This window comes from Fukomys damarensis, unplaced genomic scaffold (assembly GCF_012274545.1).
Source record: "Fukomys damarensis isolate Sample0158 unplaced genomic scaffold, DMR_v1.0_HiC HiC_scaffold_39, whole genome shotgun sequence".
Taxonomy (NCBI): Eukaryota; Metazoa; Chordata; class Mammalia; order Rodentia; family Bathyergidae; genus Fukomys; species Fukomys damarensis.
In genome coordinates, this window is record NW_022900951.1 from 38252788 (window position 1) to 38272734 (window position 19947).

The window sequence follows — 19947 nt, forward strand, 5'->3', positions numbered from 1 at the left end:
AGTAGCAACTTTGTGGGCACATTAGATACTTCAGAGCATCCCTGAAAAGAAAATGAATCAAAACCTAAGTGAGGTACTGGAGTAAAACTTCTTTTAATGAAAGGATCATATGATCGTAATAAAACCAGTAATTAGGTTTTAATGTTATATAAAACCACCTATAAAAGTAGTTTGCAAAGACATTTAAAAAATAACTCCGTACAAATATAGAATCCTAGGAAGTAACTAGTCTATATTACTGAAAAATATAAACTATATAATAGTTTTAATTCAAATCTGTTTTTAGTTTAGTAATTTCTAGTTCATTAGTATAGTCATAACTTAATAATTTCATAATGATACCTTCTGAGAAATGCACTGTTAAATGATTTCATGGTTATATAAGCATCCTAGAGTATACTTAGACTAAGATATCTATAACATCACTAGGCCATATAATCTTACCATCTTATAAGTGGTAGATCATGGAGCAAAACGTCATTATTCAGCACAGGACTGTATGTATTTTGCATGTATTTTATTTACTAATACATATAATATTTATGTACCTATTAATGTGTATTTATTTTAACCTACTATGTGAAGGTACTATACCAGGAACTGACTAAGGAAAGGTAGTCAACTTGATAGGATAAATTTCTACCCTCATGGAGTAATCTAGCAAACAAGGCTAAAATTGTATGCATGGTTAGTTACACAATGCTAGGAGAGAGTGTCTGCAACAAGAGGAACCTTGCCCAGTCTGAGGGTAAAAGAATTCTTTGATACAGTCTTTAACTGCAACTAAGGAGTCAGTGCATCAACTAAGAATGAGCACAGGGGCAAGGAGAGAGAGGGAAGGATGGACAGTTTGGAGGATGAATTTTTCCAGGAATGACCCAAAGGGCAAGAGATAGCAGGGTAGTTTGGTATCAGGTAGGATGTTATCTTCTAGGAATGTCCTAAAAGAATGAAGAGGAGCAGGGACAGGTGAATATCTTGGGGAAGAGTACTTTTTGTGAATGAGCCATAAGATAGGGGTGATGATATGGGAGAATATTACCCATTAATGAGATACAGACGCTGAGAGGAGACAGGGAAGGGTGGATGATAGGTGTGTGTGGTGGGGTGGTAATAGTATGATATTTCCAGGAATGACCCATAAAGTCATAAAGTGCCATAAAGCCATAAAGTGAAAGAAAGGAATTGTAAATGATGTGGAGTAGATGGTATCTTCCTGAAGTGACCCACAAGGGCAAAGAGGACAGGATTGGTAGATGGTGTGGCAGGAAGCTATTTTTCCAGAAATGACCCATAGTAGGTTGGGGAAGAGAGGGAAAGGTAAAAGAGGTGAGGATGTATATTCCAGAATGACCCAAAGGAGCTGAGGGGAGATAGGGAAAGATAGATGATATAGGGGGATGATATCTTCTAGGAATGACCTACAGAGCAGGATGGAGGGCTGCTGTTGGAGGGAGTCTGCCTTTCAGGAATTATCCACTGAGTGGAGTCCAGAAAACAGGAAGGATGGATTTGATCATAGGCTGGTATTTTCCAAAAATGATCTAGGTTCTATCCAGAAAGAATAGATGGAATGGCAGGGTGATATCCCCAGGAGTGACCCACATAGGCATAGGGAAAGTGAAGGGTAGAAGATGAATGATAATGTCTTCCAGGCATGTATCCAGAGTCTGGAGAGAAGACACAGAAGCTTGGATATTGGGGGAGGGGCAATATATTCCAGGAATGGCCCACAGGTGCAAGAGGAGACAGAAAGGGTAGATTGTGTTAGGACAACCTTATCTTCCAGGAATAATCTATTGAGTTGAGGATAAGACACAGGGAAGTTGTAAGGGCAGATAATATCTTTCAGGAATGAGCCACAGGGGCTACAGGTAAGACAGAGAATGGATAGTAGGGAAAAGGGGATAGGTAGGATCTTTTGAGATGGGTGGACAGGAACTTTAGGAACTCAGGTAAGGGCAGGTATGAACAAGATGGTATCTTCCAGGGATGCACAGCAGTATCAGGGAGAGACAGTATAGGTATATTGTGCTGGGTTATGACATCTTACACAAATAACCCAGAGGGACTAGGAATAAAAAGGAATGGGGGGCAAATTGGGGGAAGTATCTTCTAGGAATAAGTCATAGAGACTGAGGAGAGGTACAGAGGGATAGATGGGAGGTGGTATCTTCCAGAAAAGAGCGACAGTGTCGGAGACAGACAAGATGAATGGTGTCGGGAGTGGTATCTTTCAAGAATGACCCAATGGTACAGGAAAGGTGGATTTTGTGGCAGGTTAGTATTTTCCAGAAATGACACAGAAAGGCTAGAAGGACAAAAGAAAAGTGCATGTATTAGGGGTGGATGGTGTCTTCCAGGAATAACCCACAAGAACAGTGCAGTGGTGGGAAAGGTGGATGGTGGGGAATGATACTATTTTCCAGGAATACACAGCACTGGCTGGGGGAGACGGGGGAATGCAGATGATATGTTCCAGGAAAGATTCAAGATGCATGAGAAAGCAGGATAGATAGATTGTGATGAGATGGGTAGTATCTTTCAGGAATGATCCACTAGACAGTATAGGGGAAAAAGAAATGGTAGATGTTATAGGTAGGATGGTATCTTCCAGACATGGCCTATAGGGGTAGAGGGCACAAGAAGAATGAATGTTGTTGGCATATCTTCCTAGAATGATTTATAGGGAGAGGGGGGAGTGTGGGAGTTTTGAGAGGTTGATAGTATGAGGAGGATCATGTAAGATGAAATATCTTCTAGAAATGCACTATATGGGCTGGGTAGGGACATGGGAGCAGGAAGTATGGATGTGACTGATATATTCAAGGAAGGATTCACAGGTGCAGACAGAGTGAGGATTGATAGTGGTTTTGCTAGAATGGTATCTTCCAGAAATGACCAGTAATGACTAGGGGAAAGAGGTAAAACAGTACAAATTCAAGGGATTATATTTCCTATTGATTGAACAATAGAGGTATTGGAAAATCAGTAAGGATGGTTACTGGGGCAGGATGATATATTGCAGGAATGTCACACTGAAGCAGAGGTGGTGGGATTAGTGTCTGGTTTTGGAACAGTAGTATCTTCCAAAAGTGTTGTTCTGAGTGAGGAACACAAACATTAAGGAAGTTATAAGGGTGGATAATGTGTTCTACCATGTCCTATCAAAGGCATGCAGAAGGGAGAGTAGCAGGCATGGGAAAATCTGATATCTTAAGGAAAGAGCCAGTGTCAGGGAAGAGATAGGAATAGTGAATCCTGTGGCAGAATGGTATATTCCAAGAATGATCCACAGGGGTGTGGGAGAGATGGGAGACAGGATAGTAAGGATAAAACAGTATATTCCAAGAGGGAGCTACAGGGGCTGAGGTGGAGACAAGGAAGGGGAGAGGTACTGGAGATTTTGGATAATTTGGGGGGAGGAGGAAGGTACTAGGTCAAGATAGGAATAAGGAATGGTGAAATGCACTTCCCAGGAGTGATCCATGGAGCTAGAAGTTGATACAAAAAGGTGTAGCAGAATGGTATCTTCCAGGAATGACCTACAGTGGCAGGGGAAATTGGATGGTGGATAGTAAATAGTGGGTCAGTGTCTTCTGGTAAAGGACCATTGGGGCTGGATGAGATAGATGAGGGTGTGATAGAGGTATCTTCTAGAAAGTTCCACATATGCTAGGGGAAGAAAGAGTGGGTGAATGTTTTGACTGGAATGTCCTATATTGCAGTACATTTCTGGAGTGAACCACAGCAGCAAAGGAAGGCAAGATGGATAGATGATGTAAGACAATGGTATATTCTAGGAATGATCCACTGGGTGAAGAATGGAGATAGAAAGCATCAAGATCAATAAGGAGCAATAATTTTATCTTCCAGGATTCAGCCAAAGGTCATAGGTGAGAAGGAAAGGTAGATAACCTAAGGAGATGGTATTTTCCAGGAAAAATCCAGAGTCAAGAAGGGAACAGGAAGAGTATATATTGTAGCAAGGCGGTATGAAAGGACCAGTGTGTGAACTGAACTGAATGGCATCTCCCAAGAGGTGTGGCGGGCACGTTATGTAGGAATTGGCATGGTGGAATGAAAAGTCAGGAAGGCTGGGAGCTAGAGAAGGATGGTATATTCCAGGAAGGAGTGGGAAAGGAAAGAGGGAAGGAGGTGAGGGACACAGAGGAAGAGGGGGAAAGAAGAGGTTAGGAATTGGCATGGTGGAATGAAAAGTCAGGAAGGCTGGGAGCTAGAGAAGGATGGTATATTCCAGGAAGGAGTGGGAAAGGAAAGAGGGAAGGAGGTGAGGGACACAGAGGAAGAGGGGGGAAAAGAAGAGGGAGGGAGGAGAGGGAAGGTGGGAGAGAGAGACGGGGGTGGGGTGGGGAGAACAGAGACAGAGAAGGTGAATGTTGTTGGTAGAAAATGTTCCTGAAAAGAATCACTGTGTGGGTGGAGCTTGTAGGAAGCATGGAAGTTTGGGTAGGGGGATGATGGCATCTTCTAGGAATCCAGGTTGATGTGGGAGATTGGAAGGAGGAGGTATGGGGAGATGTTATTTTTCAGGCAATATCTAGGGTCTTAAGGGTAAATTGGACAAGTAGATGGTTTGGCAGTTTGGTATCTTCCAAGAGTTTTCTACATAGATAATGAGAGAAAGGAATGGGTAGATTTTGGAGTGGGGAATAATACCTTGTAATTACTCATAGGTGCCTGGGTGAGATTGGTTAGTATGTATATTGTGGAGTGGGTTTGTATCTAACAGGAATGAGGCATTGAGGCAAGGTGGGACAGAGGAAGAGTGAATGGTAGCATCTAAGAATGACTGAATAGAGTCAGAATGGACACAGAAACAGTATAGCAGGATGGTATCTTCCAGGGATAATCCATGGGGGCAGGGGGAAGACCAAAGTGAGGATTTTGGAAGATTTATTGTCTCCGAGGAATGTACTTATGTGAGTAGAAGGAGACAGGGATGTGGTCTAACTAACTTCCAGAAGTGACCATTAGTTGCAGGAGGAGATGAGATTTGGGGGGATGATTTTGCTGGATTGCTTTCTTCCCAAATTGACTAGGAGAGATTGGATGGGGAGAGGTATTATTTCATGGGATTACATTTCCTGTTAATTGGTCCACAAGGACATAGGAAATTCAGGAAAGGTCATTGCTGGGGATAGATGGCATATTCCAGGAATGTGCCACAGAGGCAGGGAGAGATAGGATGGGTGGCTGATATTGGAACTATTTCTCAGAGTGGGGAGAGTCAATAAAAATAGGCAGCAGTTAAGATGCCACAGTGGTGGAAGGGAACAGAGGGTGGTTGGCATGGGAAAATGTGATGTCTTTCAATAAAGACCTAGGGTCAGGGGGAAGACAGTGCATTGTGTGGCAGGATGATATATTCCATGGCAGTGGTGGGAGGAGAGTGCAGGTGTTGGGATGTTAGGATACTATCCATCAGACATTCAGCTAGGGACTGAAGGGGAGAGGTGGAAATTTAGATTTGGTACAGATGGTATCATTCAGGAATGACCTCAAGGGTTTGGGGTGAGTTAGGGAGAGTTGGATGATGTAAGGATGGTAGGTATCCTCTACAAATTACCTATGGAGGGGTAAGGAAAATTACAGGATGTCAGGTTTATGGATATATCACTCATGAACAATAGGGACGTCATAGAAATATGAAATGTGAATGTTAAATGGAGGGAATTTATTCTTAATGAGTTCCCGTTACTGGCTGAGAGAGTAAGGATAGGTGGTGTGAGGAAATGGTATCTTTTAGGAAAGAACCAGAAAGGGGTGGTGTACCCTGTGGCAGGATAGTGTCTTTTGGGAATGACCTACAAGATTGGGGGAACCAGGAAAAGTAGGGATGGTGTCTTCTGAGAGTCATCTACAACTACAGAAGAAGGTAGCATGGGAAGGGGGTGTCTTCCAGGAGTGACCCACAGGGTGGAAGGGGAGAGACAGAGTACAGTGAATGACATGAGTGAATGTTACCTTCCAGGCAGAGAGAACAAGGAACAACTTTTTTGAAGGCTCTGTGATGGGAGGGAGATAAACAGGTTTTAGACACTGAATGGTCACTATATATGCCTGGACCACAGAGGTGACAAGGGCAGGTAGTATAAGGCAAGGTTCCAGTACAGGTGAAGCAATCTATGACATAGTATATGTTGGCTACCATTCAAGATTTGACCTTTCTCCATTTTAGGCCATTGAAGTATTTTAAGTAGAAGGGTTTTTTGTTTTGTTTTGTTTGTTTGTTTGATTTTAGTTTTGCACCTTTAAAAGAACTCTCTGTGTAAAGTATGGAAAAGGTACGAGAATGATGCAGTATGACCAGGTATTATCTACCACTTTTGTGGTCCAGATTAGGAACAGTAGAGGAGACAGAAAAAAGATTTGTTTATTAAAATAGTTGACAAGAATCCCTGGCAAGTATGTTGACCCTTTAGTCAGAACCATGATTAGGCATATTTGGAGGTAACCTGTAAGTTTTTCATAGCAAGAGAAAACTTTATTTTCCTCAAGAGTTAAAAATACATTCCTTTGGAAATATGGCCCATGAGAATATTTTTTCCCCAAAGCAATAGAAATGTGTTGTAACCATGCTACATTGTTTTGAAAAAAAGCATTTCTCTGACTCCTGTATGGGTTGTCCCCTCTTGTGCTGTGAACAGGACTGCTAAACAGTTTGCTACTCTGTTTGTGAATATCAATGTCACCTCTGAGCCCCATGAGGTCTCTGCTCTGTGGTTCCTGTGGTACGTGAAGCAGTGTGGTGGAACCACTCGGATTTTCTCAATCACCAATGGAGGCCAGGTATGGCATGTCTATTTTGAAACTGCAACTTTACTTGTGATTTTGCCCTCACCTAGAGCATTGTTTTAACATTCGCTTCATTATTCTCAACCATGAATAATTAGCAGTATAAAATGAACTCAAAAAACATGTCTGAAAAAATATCTAATTTCCTGTTTTTTTTCATTTCTGCAAAGAAGTTTACAGCTAAAGAATGTTTTATTTTGAATTAATTAGATCCTGGGAATTAAGTTCCTTTCTTTAAGTGGTAGAAAAAATTGGCCTGTTTCTATAGGAAAAGCTAAATTATTAAAATAAGTGAATTTCAAAAAATTCTAGTACTTGTACAATTATGTTTAAAGTCATCTCTCTTCTAGACATAGAGTTTTTTTCCCATCTGTTTCTTTTATGTTATGTTTGAGTGGGATGAGGTTTAATTAATAGAAGTTTACTTCTGACTTATGTTCTGTTCTCTGAGTCCTAGAATGCTGGGTGCATTGTACAAGATGTACAGTGTTCCTCTATTGCCTCTCTGGAGATCACTAGAAGTCCCTAAGTTGTTTTTGTGACACCACTAGTTGTTGCTTATTGGACCCTTAGATTCGACAAATGTGAGACAATTGCATTTTTTGCATGTTCACGTATAGAAATCTCACATTACTCTTTTCTAAACCCATGTTTTACATTCTCAGGTGTCTTGACTCATGCTTGTTACTTGTATGCTGCAATCAGAGGAGGCAGTATACTTCTAGATAATCTCTACATGACCTTTTGGAAACTACAATTCTGATATCAATCTCAACCTATTATAATATTTTTATAAAAAACAAGTTTACTTTTTAATAGTTTAATTCAATAAGCATTAAACATGGAAAGGTAGATAGTGAACAAGATGGAAATAGTTCATGGTTTTTCAATTACACTAAAACTCAAAGCAACTCTTGGAAAATAGGTCAGATTATAAATTAAATGGCACTGATTTCTTAAGAGATAAATGATGATTTTTTTCTGAACCACTACAGGAATTGTTTTTTTTTTTTTTTTTTTTTTTTGGTACCAGGGATTGAACTCGGGTCCTTGCGCTACAGGAATATTTTTATAAAAAGCTTTGGTGATGTCATTAAAACAGTAGCCAGTTATAAAACTACAAAAATCACGTGGCTGTTCATGATTGAGATACCTAATTGTCAGTGTTGGTCTATGATTCATTCTATCAAAGTGTATTTCTAACCATTCAAGGAGTTTATGTACAAGAGGCTAAAAATATTCTCTTAGTTCTTAGCAAATGCATTATGTTAAGGACTTGCCTTCTTAGGTTAATCTAGATGCATTTCCACAATGAAGACAGCAGACCTTGGTAGACAGAGCGCTCCTTGTCTTACAGGGCTTCTCAAGAGAACTATTCAATAATGCTGAAGGAATAAGCATGCACTTAGCCTGCACTTCTCTTTCTCTACTGAAAAACTTTCAGTTTTACAAAAACTTGCTCATGATCTGAGATTTGGATCCCAACAACCTTACTTGATGATGACTACTAAGTGGTAGTGCATGACTGTCCCTAGGAGCACCCCCAGCCTGTTCTCTTGGAGTTGTGTCTATAGCATGGTGCCTTCTTATATCCTTACCTACCCAGATAACCCCAGCCTGCCCAGGACTACAAGAATCCAAGGGAAGTTGGAAGCTACATCCCCAGGGACAAATACAGCTACCCCCATCCCAACATTCCTTTTATGTACCATACTTTTGTATATTTGAAGTCCACAGACTTTGTTTCCTTGTGGTCAGGACAGCACTGGCATAGGAGAACATATTTTCTGGTCTGTAATTTTATGAACAGTATAATAATGGCTTTTCTTTTGCTGGGGGCTGTGCAGAGGATAATAGAGGTGCTTTAACAGCCTCTGACTCTATTGTAATGAGTTCTTCTAATAGTTAAGTGTGTAGAAGGTAGAAGCCTAGAGGTGACTTTTTGGAGATTTTCTAATCAATTGCAAATAGGACTTTCTGACCTTAGGCTTTTATATTTCCTTTCTTCCCTACGTCTTGTAGGAACGGAAGTTTAAGGGTGGATCAGGTCAAGTGTGTGAAAGGATAATGGGCCTCCTAGGTGACAGAGTGAAGTTGAACCGTCCTGTCACCTATGTTGACCAATCAGGTGACAACATCATTATAGAGACACTGAATCATGAACTCTATGAGGTAGGTAATTCATTTCAGTCAAAAGGAGCTTATAGTAAATAGGCTGTGTGTCTTCTGAAACTTCTAGCATAATATAACCCAAGCAGTGGTATAATTAATGTGAACATGCTTCTGCTTCAGTCTCCCAAATTACTAGCTTTGGTTGATCTACCAAAATCAAATTTGTTGCCTCACTTTTGCCTCATGTCATGTGTTACTACTGCTCGGTGTCATTCCAATGATAAAGATGATGTTTTATACCCTGTGCAAAGACTGCAGTTCATGTTTGAGGTAATGTTTTATGTATATTTATTTCAGTGCCGATATGTAATTAGTGCCATCCCTCCAACTTTAACTGCCAAGATCCACTTCAGACCAGAACTTCCACCAGAGAGAACCCAATTAATCCAGCGCCTTCCAATGGGGTCGATCATTAAGTGCATGATGTATTATAGGGAAGCCTTCTGGAAGAAAAAGGGTAGGCTGCTCTTACATACATTTAAACTGTTTTCAAATTTGTAGAGAAAGGGTGAGAAATATGTTAATTTCTTCATAGCCCTTGGCAACACAAAATGACCCCAAAAACACTTGTTGGAAATGGGAGGGAAAGAAGGGCCTACTGAGAACACCACTTGTGATGTCACTGTTGCTCTGGTTCCTAGCATTGTCCTGCCACTTAACTCTTCTCTGTGTAAAGAGATGTATTTTGAAGACAAATATTCTTGGACTTTACTTGCTTACTGGCATCAATTTGTAAGCATAAAATGGTAGCAGTAATGCCTTTCAGGGTGTTTTGAGGATTTAATGAGGAAGGTTTGGGAGTTCGTAGGTTTGCCTGATCTGGTGGCTATTGTTGATAATCTTTCTTCTCATACAGGATTCCTTTTTACAATTTCTTGGGTTTATAGAGGTGATTCCTTCCAACATATTCACTTTTCTTTCCCATGCATTCCAGTATCCAGGGCCATCTTACCATTTTTGTCTGTCATGTGTTAGTCATAACCCTTTTATGTAAAGGTGATGGAAATGGGTTCTTGTGTAGGGGAAATAGACATCTCTGTATAGTCAGTGTGGGTGTTTAAATAGAAATGGCTTCTGTAGTTGAGACAAATACCAAATGTGTAATATTTTCTTTCTCTTAGCAAAATAGTATATGTGTTTTATATGTGTGCTTCTCTAATGAGGTTGGTCTCAATCACCTATTGGTTTTCTCCTGGTTAAGATTACTGTGGCTGCATGATCATTGAGGATGAAGATGCCCCAATTTCAATAACCCTGGATGACACCAAACCAGATGGATCGGTGCCCGCCATCATGGGGTAAGTTACAGCTGCATGTCCTGCATTTTCCAAATTGTCTTGGTGTAGATATTGGCAAAGTATAATGCTTTGGAATGGAGCCAAAGAAATTATAAATAACTCTACAAAGCTATCTTATGTTTCTATGTATTAAAATATTTTTAGTAATGATTTGTGTGTAGCACAAAAACACTGGGAAACTACTAAAATTTTGAACTTGTAACCATATATTCCTTTATCCTATAAAACTTACATGTTGAGAATGGTGTATAAAAGCAGTTTAGATAGGCAGTATGGTAGCCAAACTTGCCTGGAGGCAGAATATTCAAAATCATTTGGAAAGAAGCTGCTCTGTCTCATAAAACCTTCTGAATGCAGCGCTTCTGGGCTTTGTCTTTTTCTCCATTCCATACACCTACTGCATAACAGTGTGAGCTGTTACCCTGAAATATAACATGGCTGACCAATTAGGAGGCACAGCTCAGTCAAGCCCAGCCTTGGGTGGATGGCATAGGACTTTTTCTGGTTGATTATCCTTCATCAGCGGTACTTCCCTTACTCTCAGAAGTGCATGGATGATGTAGGGCATGATTCTATGCCACAAAGAGGGGAGCTGTGTGGAGTGATGAGAAGAGAGAAGAGCTCTCCTCTTTTGTGTCACCTGCCTGTTGGGGACTAACAGTCCAGAGAAGGAAATGTAAAAGGCCACAACTCCCAGTTGCCTACCTTTGGCCCTTCATAAAAATCATAAACTCTGTCTTACCACACTTTAAAAAAAGAACACAGTTTCAGAAGCAATGAAGTGAATTTTAGAGACCAGTGTATATATTTATGGAGTACAGTATGGTGTTTCAGTACATATCTGCATTGTAAAATGATCGTCAGGCTAATTAGCATATTTGTCACCTCAAATACTTAGCATTTCTTTGTGGTAAAAATATTTACAGTCCTCTTGTTTAACTATTTTGAAATATACAACACATAGTCACTCACTGTACAAACAGATCACCAGAACTTATTCCTCCAGCCCAACCGAAACTTTGTACCTGTAGACCAGGATATATCTCCCTGCAATTGTTGAAGACAATAAGATGTAAGCTCTATGCATTCTGTTTGCCTGAGAGCAGGACAGAGATTTACAGACCAAAGGTTTCTCTAGCCTTCTCCTATCCCCAACTGAAGACAAGATGCAAATTCTCCTTTATTGGAAACAACCTGTAACCTGCTCAGAGACAGAGCCAGAGAAATGTGTGGGCACAATTTACTGAATTAATGTCTTCCCGTATACTCACCTTCCCATAGTCTTCCACCTTTGGATGCCTAAAACTACTCTCCTTTGGCTCTAAAATTTGCCATTCTTTGTTAGATACACTATACAAGATTCATAAACCACTACCTTGAGTTACTTTTTTTTTTTTTAGTTTATTGGTACATTTTAGGTATACAGTATAGATACATTCATCATTGGGATCTTGTACCTTTACATGACAGGTCTTGGTTCTCATTTTTTCCCCTTATCCCTGCCCTCCCTTCACCCCCTTCTCCCCTCCCCATTTACAAACACTTTATTTCCATTTTTTCATTTTCTCATATTTTTTCTTTTCCCTTATTACCTTTCCCCAACCCTTCCCACTTTCCCTACACCTTTAGTCCTTTTCTTCCTATTTCACATTGTCAATTATCTCATTAGGATCTTATGTACTTGAGTTACTTTTCAACAAGGTGTTTCCACATGACGTGCACTGCACTTGATAACAAACTTGGCTGTTATTCTCTTGCTAAACTGTCTGATCTTACATGTCTATCCCAGCTCTGAATCTATGAAGGTATACCTACTGACCAGCTTCTCTCTTGTTTTATCAAGACAATTACCTCTATCCTGCACTTTGTTCTTGATAATGAAAACCTTGAAGATGTGGCCTCCACCCTGCTCTTTGCACTTATTCAAAAAAATCTCAAAGAAGGAGGGTATAACTGCCAAACACTATATCTAATAACTATCACCTTTTAAAAACTGGAAAGGACCTTGTACATCAGAACTGTGAAATGTCCCCAACACAAAGTCAGCATTTTTAATTTCCACAATATACCACCAAATTAAATTGAAGCACACCTCTTCATAGTTTAACCAAAGAGGTTATTTCATTCATGACCCGAGATTTGACAGAAATATCCAATACTATCTTACTGTTACTAAGAAACATATAGTTCCTTTGGAAAGGAACTGTGAAAACCATACAAGATGAGTTAATTAAAAATGTTGTTAGATAAATCATCTAATCTTTCATCCATATTGCTGATTTTCTTTTAAATATTATGTAAGTCTAAATTTAGTGATTTCTGCATAAACCTAAAATGTAACTAAAATTGTTAATAATGAGTGTTATTAAAGTGTTAAATAAAATTATAACTATATCCCATAAAGTTCAATAGTTCAAATTTCTTATATAGTCTTTGACTTCCTCTGAAATAATTGTTCTCTAGATTAACGCAATTTGTATTTTTGCTTTCCAGAATGATCTCAAATCACAACCCTAAAGGAATTGTCAGTACAGTTGAGGAGCAGTTTAATTTGGGAGTGGAGAGAGGAGGAAATACTGTTTCAGCCCTAATCTACTTTTCTTTTTGGTCTAGAACAACAACAACAATACAATCTAAAAACGTTTCTTTTCTGAGCTTGAAATGGAATCTAGGGCCTCATGCATGTGAGGCAAATGCTTTTTTCCCCTGAGCTACATCCCCAACCCCACAAAAACTTTTTTAAACAGAGAAAAAACTTAATTGTCCTTAGAGCATTTGGAGTTTTTATTCTTGCGCTAAGCACAAAAGCTACCACTGGGCTACATCCCTAGCCCTCATTTGGATTTTTGAAAGCTTTCTAATAATAGTCTAAGGATTTTATGTCACAATTCAATTATTTAAAATATACATTCAATTAGTAGTATCAGTATAATAAGTAGAATCTATTTGATTAAAAGGAAACAATATAACTGAGTTTTACTGAATCACTTTGTTTGAGGACTGTTGTTAAGTCAGTTTCCCAGGAAGCTGACTCATGGATAGACATTTAGCCACAGCAAGTTTATTTGGAAGTGCTCTGTGCATTATTGCCTATAGGAGAGAGGAATGAATCAGGATTAGACTGAGGGAGAGTTGGGCTTTAATGTTGTTCACTAAAGGCTTTAGCCATCCTGTGGAAACCTCTGGAGCTAGGCTAGCCTTTCAGAGTTGTCCTGAACTTAGCTGAGGGGATTGGCCTTACCCTACCCCAGAGCTGGTCATTTGGTGCCAGTTGCCTCCAGGGAAGGGTGGAACTTTTCCCCAGACATTTGTGCTGCAGCTGAGTATAATTGCTGGGGAAGGAGTTCACCTGTGAGTGAAGGGTACTAAATACTGGTCCTGAAGAGAGGGTTGGGGGCCATCAATATCTACTATGAACCCATATTAATATTTGGCCAACTTTTATCAAATGTTTGGCAGAAAAGAGCACTCATTGCCAGGATAATAATTTAGTACAACATTAATTTACGCAGCATTTGATTTCAAACTCTATGTCTACTGTATTTAAGCTTTAGGAGTAAATTACTGTGTAGGAGGTGACCTGTTTAAGAGCTCATAGCTTAGCAGAGTTTTGGACATAGAGGGAGGTGGCAAACAATATGGCATTTAGTAGAGGGGGAGAGTTAGGTGGCAGTAAAAACACTTCATAAAGAAGGAGGAGCATCTCTTAAGATAAATGACAATATTACCTGATCATTCAAATGCCCCCTCTCCTTCCAGCTTCATACTTGCCCGGAAGGCTGATCGACTTGCTAAGCTCCATAAGGAAATAAGGTAAAGAATTTATATCTGAAAAATCTATAAAAGGTTAACTTTATACTGTGTTTATTACACTGTAACAGCAGTAGACTGGCATTGGTAAAAATCCAGTACTTCACAAATATTCTCAACCCCAATAAATCAATCTTCCTGTATTTTGTTATGAGCTCTGTTATTCCCGCCTTTGGGCCATATACATGTATTAATTTAATTTTACATATTTGTGTTTTTCTTACAGTGATTGAGAGGTAGGGTTTTCCTGTAAGATGTATGAAGAAAATCATAGAAAACAAACTGAGCAGAGCTCTCCTGACTTAAGCATTTCTAAAAAGTCACAACGCTTAATACTGTTTATTACTTGGGGGTTAAGTTCCAACATATGACTTTTGGAGGAATATATACATTCAAACTACAGTAGCTAAGTTGTAATAAAGTCAAGAATAACACATAACACATACTTTTTTCATTATACCATACTAAGCTTGATATTTTCTTTTAGATATTCTGCTTTCTTTCCTTATTAATAATAAAATAAATACCAGCCTGGAAGCAGATATTTGGTTATGATTTCACACAGTGGCTAAACGTCTCAAAAGTTTTTGTAAGGCAGAACCAAATTTTCCTGACTAACCTGGAATTTAAATATCCACCTTATGTTGTATGGTGTCATCTCAGGGGTCAGTCACATTTGTTTGTGCCTTAAAATTTTCCACGAGTAAAAGGCACAACAATAAGCAACATTTATAATTCCACCTCCTCCTTCTGACTTATTCCTCTATACCCATGAGATACAAGTCCTAAGAGTTTTATAAATGGTGTATATTTAAATAGATTTATAATCCTCCATTTTTGTCCCATATTATCTATGGAAATCAGTGTTACATTTAAAGAATATTTTCTAAAGTAATTGACAACATAAAATTATCTATTTTAAAATATTTTTCTTTTGTTACTAGTAAGTTTGATCTCCGTCCACTACATACTGTATTTTTGATCATTTGTCTTGCTAGCTTTTAATGCTCATCTTAAAGAGTTGAATTAAACCTTTTTCCTTATTTTTAGCAATTTTTTTCCAGTTGCTTGTTAGCCTTTAACAAATACTTTGGTCACTCAAATGACTATCTCCCTCTTCTAGAATAGCACATCTTATGCTTAAAAGATTAAATGAGTTTTATGTTTATAAATGTTTAGAACACAAAAATAGTATACACTGTGTTGTAGACTTATAAATGAAGCCATTTCTGAATTCTACAATTACAGAAAAGTGATATAGAATTAATTCCTAATATTAAATTTAATTTACTCTTATTTTCCCTGTTTATATCAGATATCATAGCAGGTAATGAAAGAAGTGAAAAAATACATATATAAAAGGAAGGAGGATTTTATTGACTTTAAATCAAATAACCATACTAAGGCATGGAAAGTTAATCTGAATACAGAAACTCATTGATTTGTTCCTTTTGTATAGTTACAGAAAGCCTCTGAGTTTAATTTTTCTGTGATAAATCTGGTTCATTGTCAGGCACCCTGGAACCCACTGTATTTATTTTTAACCGTCAGTTATTAACAATTTTTTGGCTCTTATAGGAAGAGGAAAATCTGTGAGCTATATGCCAAAGTGTTGGGATCTCAAGAAGCTTTACAAGTAAGAATCCCCCAGCTTTAAATCCCTAGTAGACTCTTCTCTACTCCCTCCAAGTGATAAAGCAAAGCAGATTCTGGTTTCCTGACATTCTTATGAAGGATGACCTTATCTTGAAGGATTAATTTCACCAATCCTAAGACCATTGAAAACTGGTGTCAGGTGCATGGAATATCAGGTACAGTTCCTTTGGGCTGGTTAAAGGTTCGTTGAATAACTGGCAGCCAATTGTGATCAGAGGCTGGAGCTGCAGGTAGTATGTAAAGGATGGGTGAGTTTAGTTCCCAGCCCAGAGCCTCTATCTTCATGTCAGTGTTAACTGCCTTCTGCGAAGTTAAATCCTAGCTGTGTCATTATGTGGTGGTTATAGCACAATAGTATATACTGACATGACAAGTTGAATATAGATTCTATGTCAAGGTCAAAGCCACACTAACTTATTTTTCCACATGGAGACTCAGTTCACAACTCATTTAGAAATTTCATAGCTTTCAGTTCACCATTGAAAGCAGTAAGGAGAAGGAAATTATTTCTGAAGAGCTCATAAGAGGTGGGGACTTTGGGGGGTTATCTTTGAGTTATTTGCATATTAGACTTTCAGAATATAGTATTAGAGAAATGAGAGAAGATTCTCTCATGTCCCCCAGGAAACTTTTTTTTATCTTAATCACCCCCTTTTTAGCAAAACTCTCATCATGCACTTTTTCAGCTTAGGAAGGGGATTGTGACAGAAGCTTTTCTTAGGCATTGTGCTTCTGCTTCCTCCCTCACAATCTTTTCTCGACAACAGTGCCTGGGTAGCGGGGCAAGAAAAACTATGGTTTTAGAAACTCCAGAGCTTAGAGAAAAATTTTTCACAAGCTGATTGTTGATGGGATTTCCTGAAGACATAGCCCTATATTCTTGAGCATGTGAATGAAGAAGATGCCTTATCTTCCAGATGTTGGGAAATTTCATGTGTCCCCTAGTCAAAAGGCTGAAAAAAAATCAAAGTATCCCTGATTTGCTACTTGGTATCTCACAGAAGATCATTACTTGGTACTATCGTGTTTCCCCTTCAATGAGTTAGAAAAACAAAGTTTTGTTTATTTTTGATAATAAATATTTGAGCCTTTATTGTTGGTTGGTAGCATTTCAGTTTTGTTTTCTCTTTGGAATTTTCTCCCCACAAACTGCAGCCGGTGCATTATGAAGAGAAGAACTGGTGTGAAGAGCAGTACTCTGGAGGCTGCTACACAGCCTACTTCCCCCCTGGGATCATGACCCAATATGGAAGGTAGTGCCCCCAATTAATGTAAGACCTAGACCACATCTCAATGAAATTGTTCCATGAGAATTCAATGAACATTCCTATTTGTAATGTTCCAGATAGTTTGTAACTTTCCAGATGTCCCTAGAAAAACAAAGATATCAACAGCTAGAATAATAGCCAAGCACTGGGGAGAACTTCAGATGCCAGCAGTACTTGTGAGACGAAGCAAACTGCAGGGTCTTCCAAGGGCCCTTCTTGAGCTTAGCTCAACATTTAGTTTCACAGGATCACCCTAGGCTCCTTGGTACCGGTCACACAGGGCATTGGATGTGTTTCATACATCTTTCTGTCCAGCAGAGGAGTGGTTCTTGCTGTATACAGCTAAAGGGTGGGGAGATGAGATACAAATAGGTTCAGGGGTACATTGACTTAGAAGCTCCTCGCTCCATAGAAACCATCATCTCTGTGCCTCATAGGCATAATGTCCAGGGTCACTTCCTCAGTTATAGGAGACATTACTCTCAACAAGCCCAAAGTGACAGCTTCCTACCAGGTTTTTACAATTCTTTCACAGTCCTCCTGGTCTGGATGCAGTTTTCATTTGCAAGTAGGAGGGGAGACATTTGTAGCATTAGCAATGTGTTTCCCAGTCCCATGGGTGGTATTACACCATCATCTTATTTATAGAAGAACAAAGCTAGACTGTTAACATACGATCCACTAAGAAAGAAGCACTTGTCAACTCTTCCTTTCGGGAGCTTTTTGTCTTTTTCTGTTTGAGGGAATAGTGGGGCTGGAACCTAGTACCTCACATATTCTCGGCAAGTGTGTGTCACTGAGCTACAGTCCCAACCGTGTCTTTTTTCTTAACTCAGTCAAACTGGTTTTGTTAATGATAATGAGATTACTTCTAGAGTGATGATAGAAATCTAAAAGGTAGAACAAGGATCAGGAATAGATGAAGCTCATGGCTCCTAATTGAAAACTGAGTGCCACTGGGTAGAGTGAAGATCTCTGGGGTGGGATTGGGGCATGAAAATTCATAAAAGTGACTGCAGGCTTAGCAGGAGTCAGCTCTGAGAAGGTTAGGTTGGAGAAGACAATTGGCTATTTGGTCGTGCTCTGTCTTGATTCTCTTTGATATTACCTCTTTGTAAGAAGAGGCCCATTTTCTGGCCCTCAGCCAGTCCCACAAAAAGTTGAGAGAAACTATACAGAGGATATCATTTAATGAGACACATCATATAATCCCTTGGGTGTCTCCTCTGCCAGAAATGACAGTCAATCTTGTCTTCCCACTTGCCACAACAGCCAATACTGATGCATTGGGAGTGCCTACATGGCTCGGCTCTGTAGCTGTGTGTGCAATCTCAAAAAGAATGGAACCTTTAGAAAGACAGTGTAGGTAATAAAATGGACTGAAAACAGGAAACATACAGCCAGGAGATCTAATTGTGGATTGGATGCATGTTTTCACATTCTCACTCTGGCTGGCTTGGAAAAGGTCAACATCACATTGAGTGACTGATGATCTGACAGCCTCATTCTCCCCGGGTTGAATGTTCAGATCCTTGTGTACAGAACCAGGAAGCAAGGGATAGGCTAGCCTTTTATCTTGGGCTGTGTAACATGGGTATTTTATGAATAATTTTGAGTTTCCTCGTAGTCTGCAGAGTAAATAAAGGCAGTGATTGGCTCATTTGCCCTTAGCACCTTCCTGTGTAATCTATGTAACCTTTTTCCCTTGAAGGGTGATTCGCCAGCCAGTGGGCAGAATTTACTTTGCTGGCACAGAGACTGCCACACAGTGGAGCGGTTACATGGAGGGAGCAGTCGAGGCTGGAGAACGGGCAGCTAGAGAGGTAAGCCAAGGCACTCTCACTCCTGAGTCATGGCAGCATTTTTGGTGTCTGGTGTTTTTTTAATGGACTTACAACATGTTTATGAGGCTGAATGTTTGGGATTTTTTCACTGACACATCATAATTGTACATATTTTTGGAATAAGGTGTGCTATGTAAATACATGCATACAGTATACAGTGATCAAATCAGGGTAAGCATTTCCTTCATAGCAAGCATTTATCATTTATATGGAACATTTAAAATCCACTCTTATAGCTATTTTGAAATATGCAGTAATTATTGTTATCCGCAGCCGCCTTACTGTGCTACAGTACAATAGAACTTATTCCTTCTTGAACTGTATTTTGGTACCCATTATCCATCTTCTCACTATCCTTACTCCCTCCTACCTTTTCAGCCTCTTTTCTACTCTCTACTTCTATGAGATCAACCTTATCAGCTTTTTCGTGTGAATAAGAATATTCATTATGTATCTTTCTGTGGCTAGTTTATTTCAGTTAATATCCTCTAAGTTCATCTATGCTGTCAGATATAACAAGGTTTCATTTTTCTTAATGGCTAATATATTTTCTTTAGCCATTCATTCTTTTTTTTTCTTTTTATTGAGTTTATTGGTACAATCTAGGTATACAATACAGTTACATTCATCATTGGGACCCTGTACCTTTACATAATAGGTCTTGATTCTCATTTTTTCCCCTGGTCCCTGCCCTCACTTCACCCCTCCCCATTTACAAACACTTTATTTCCATTTTTTCAATTTCTCATATTTTTTTCTCGCCCTTATTACCTTTCCCCCACCCTTCCCACTTTCCCTACACCTTTAGCCCTTTACTTCCTATTTCACATTATTAATTATCTCATTAGGATCCTGTGTATTATTCTAGTTTTTCACCCCAGAGAAACTATTTGGTATTTCAGTTAAAGAAATCTCTGTATGAACATTACAAATAGGGAATCCTTAAATAAAACTAAAAAGGAAAGTAAAAGAGAAAAGGCAATGATGTAAGATTAAAATAATCCTTAATTCTGGAGATGAAAATGGTCCCTTAACATATTTAAATTGCTTCTTGCTCTTGTAGTCTTATCTTATTCTTTT

The 19947-nt window shown here is 39.1% G+C and overlaps 1 protein-coding gene across 1 annotated transcript in view; it reads left to right on the forward strand.

Moving 5' to 3' along the window:
- Window positions 1–19947, forward strand: part of LOC104855266 (amine oxidase [flavin-containing] A) — a 75522-nt gene that overhangs the window by 50505 nt on the left and 5070 nt on the right. The window contains exons 6-13 of the mRNA XM_010614077.3: window positions 6672–6813; window positions 8842–8991; window positions 9289–9448; window positions 10193–10289; window positions 14049–14102; window positions 15678–15735; window positions 16911–17008; window positions 18735–18846. Coding sequence (XP_010612379.1) covers window positions 6672–6813; window positions 8842–8991; window positions 9289–9448; window positions 10193–10289; window positions 14049–14102; window positions 15678–15735; window positions 16911–17008; window positions 18735–18846 — 871 coding nt within the window. The remainder of the gene's footprint in view (window positions 1–6671; window positions 6814–8841; window positions 8992–9288; window positions 9449–10192; window positions 10290–14048; window positions 14103–15677; window positions 15736–16910; window positions 17009–18734; window positions 18847–19947) is intronic.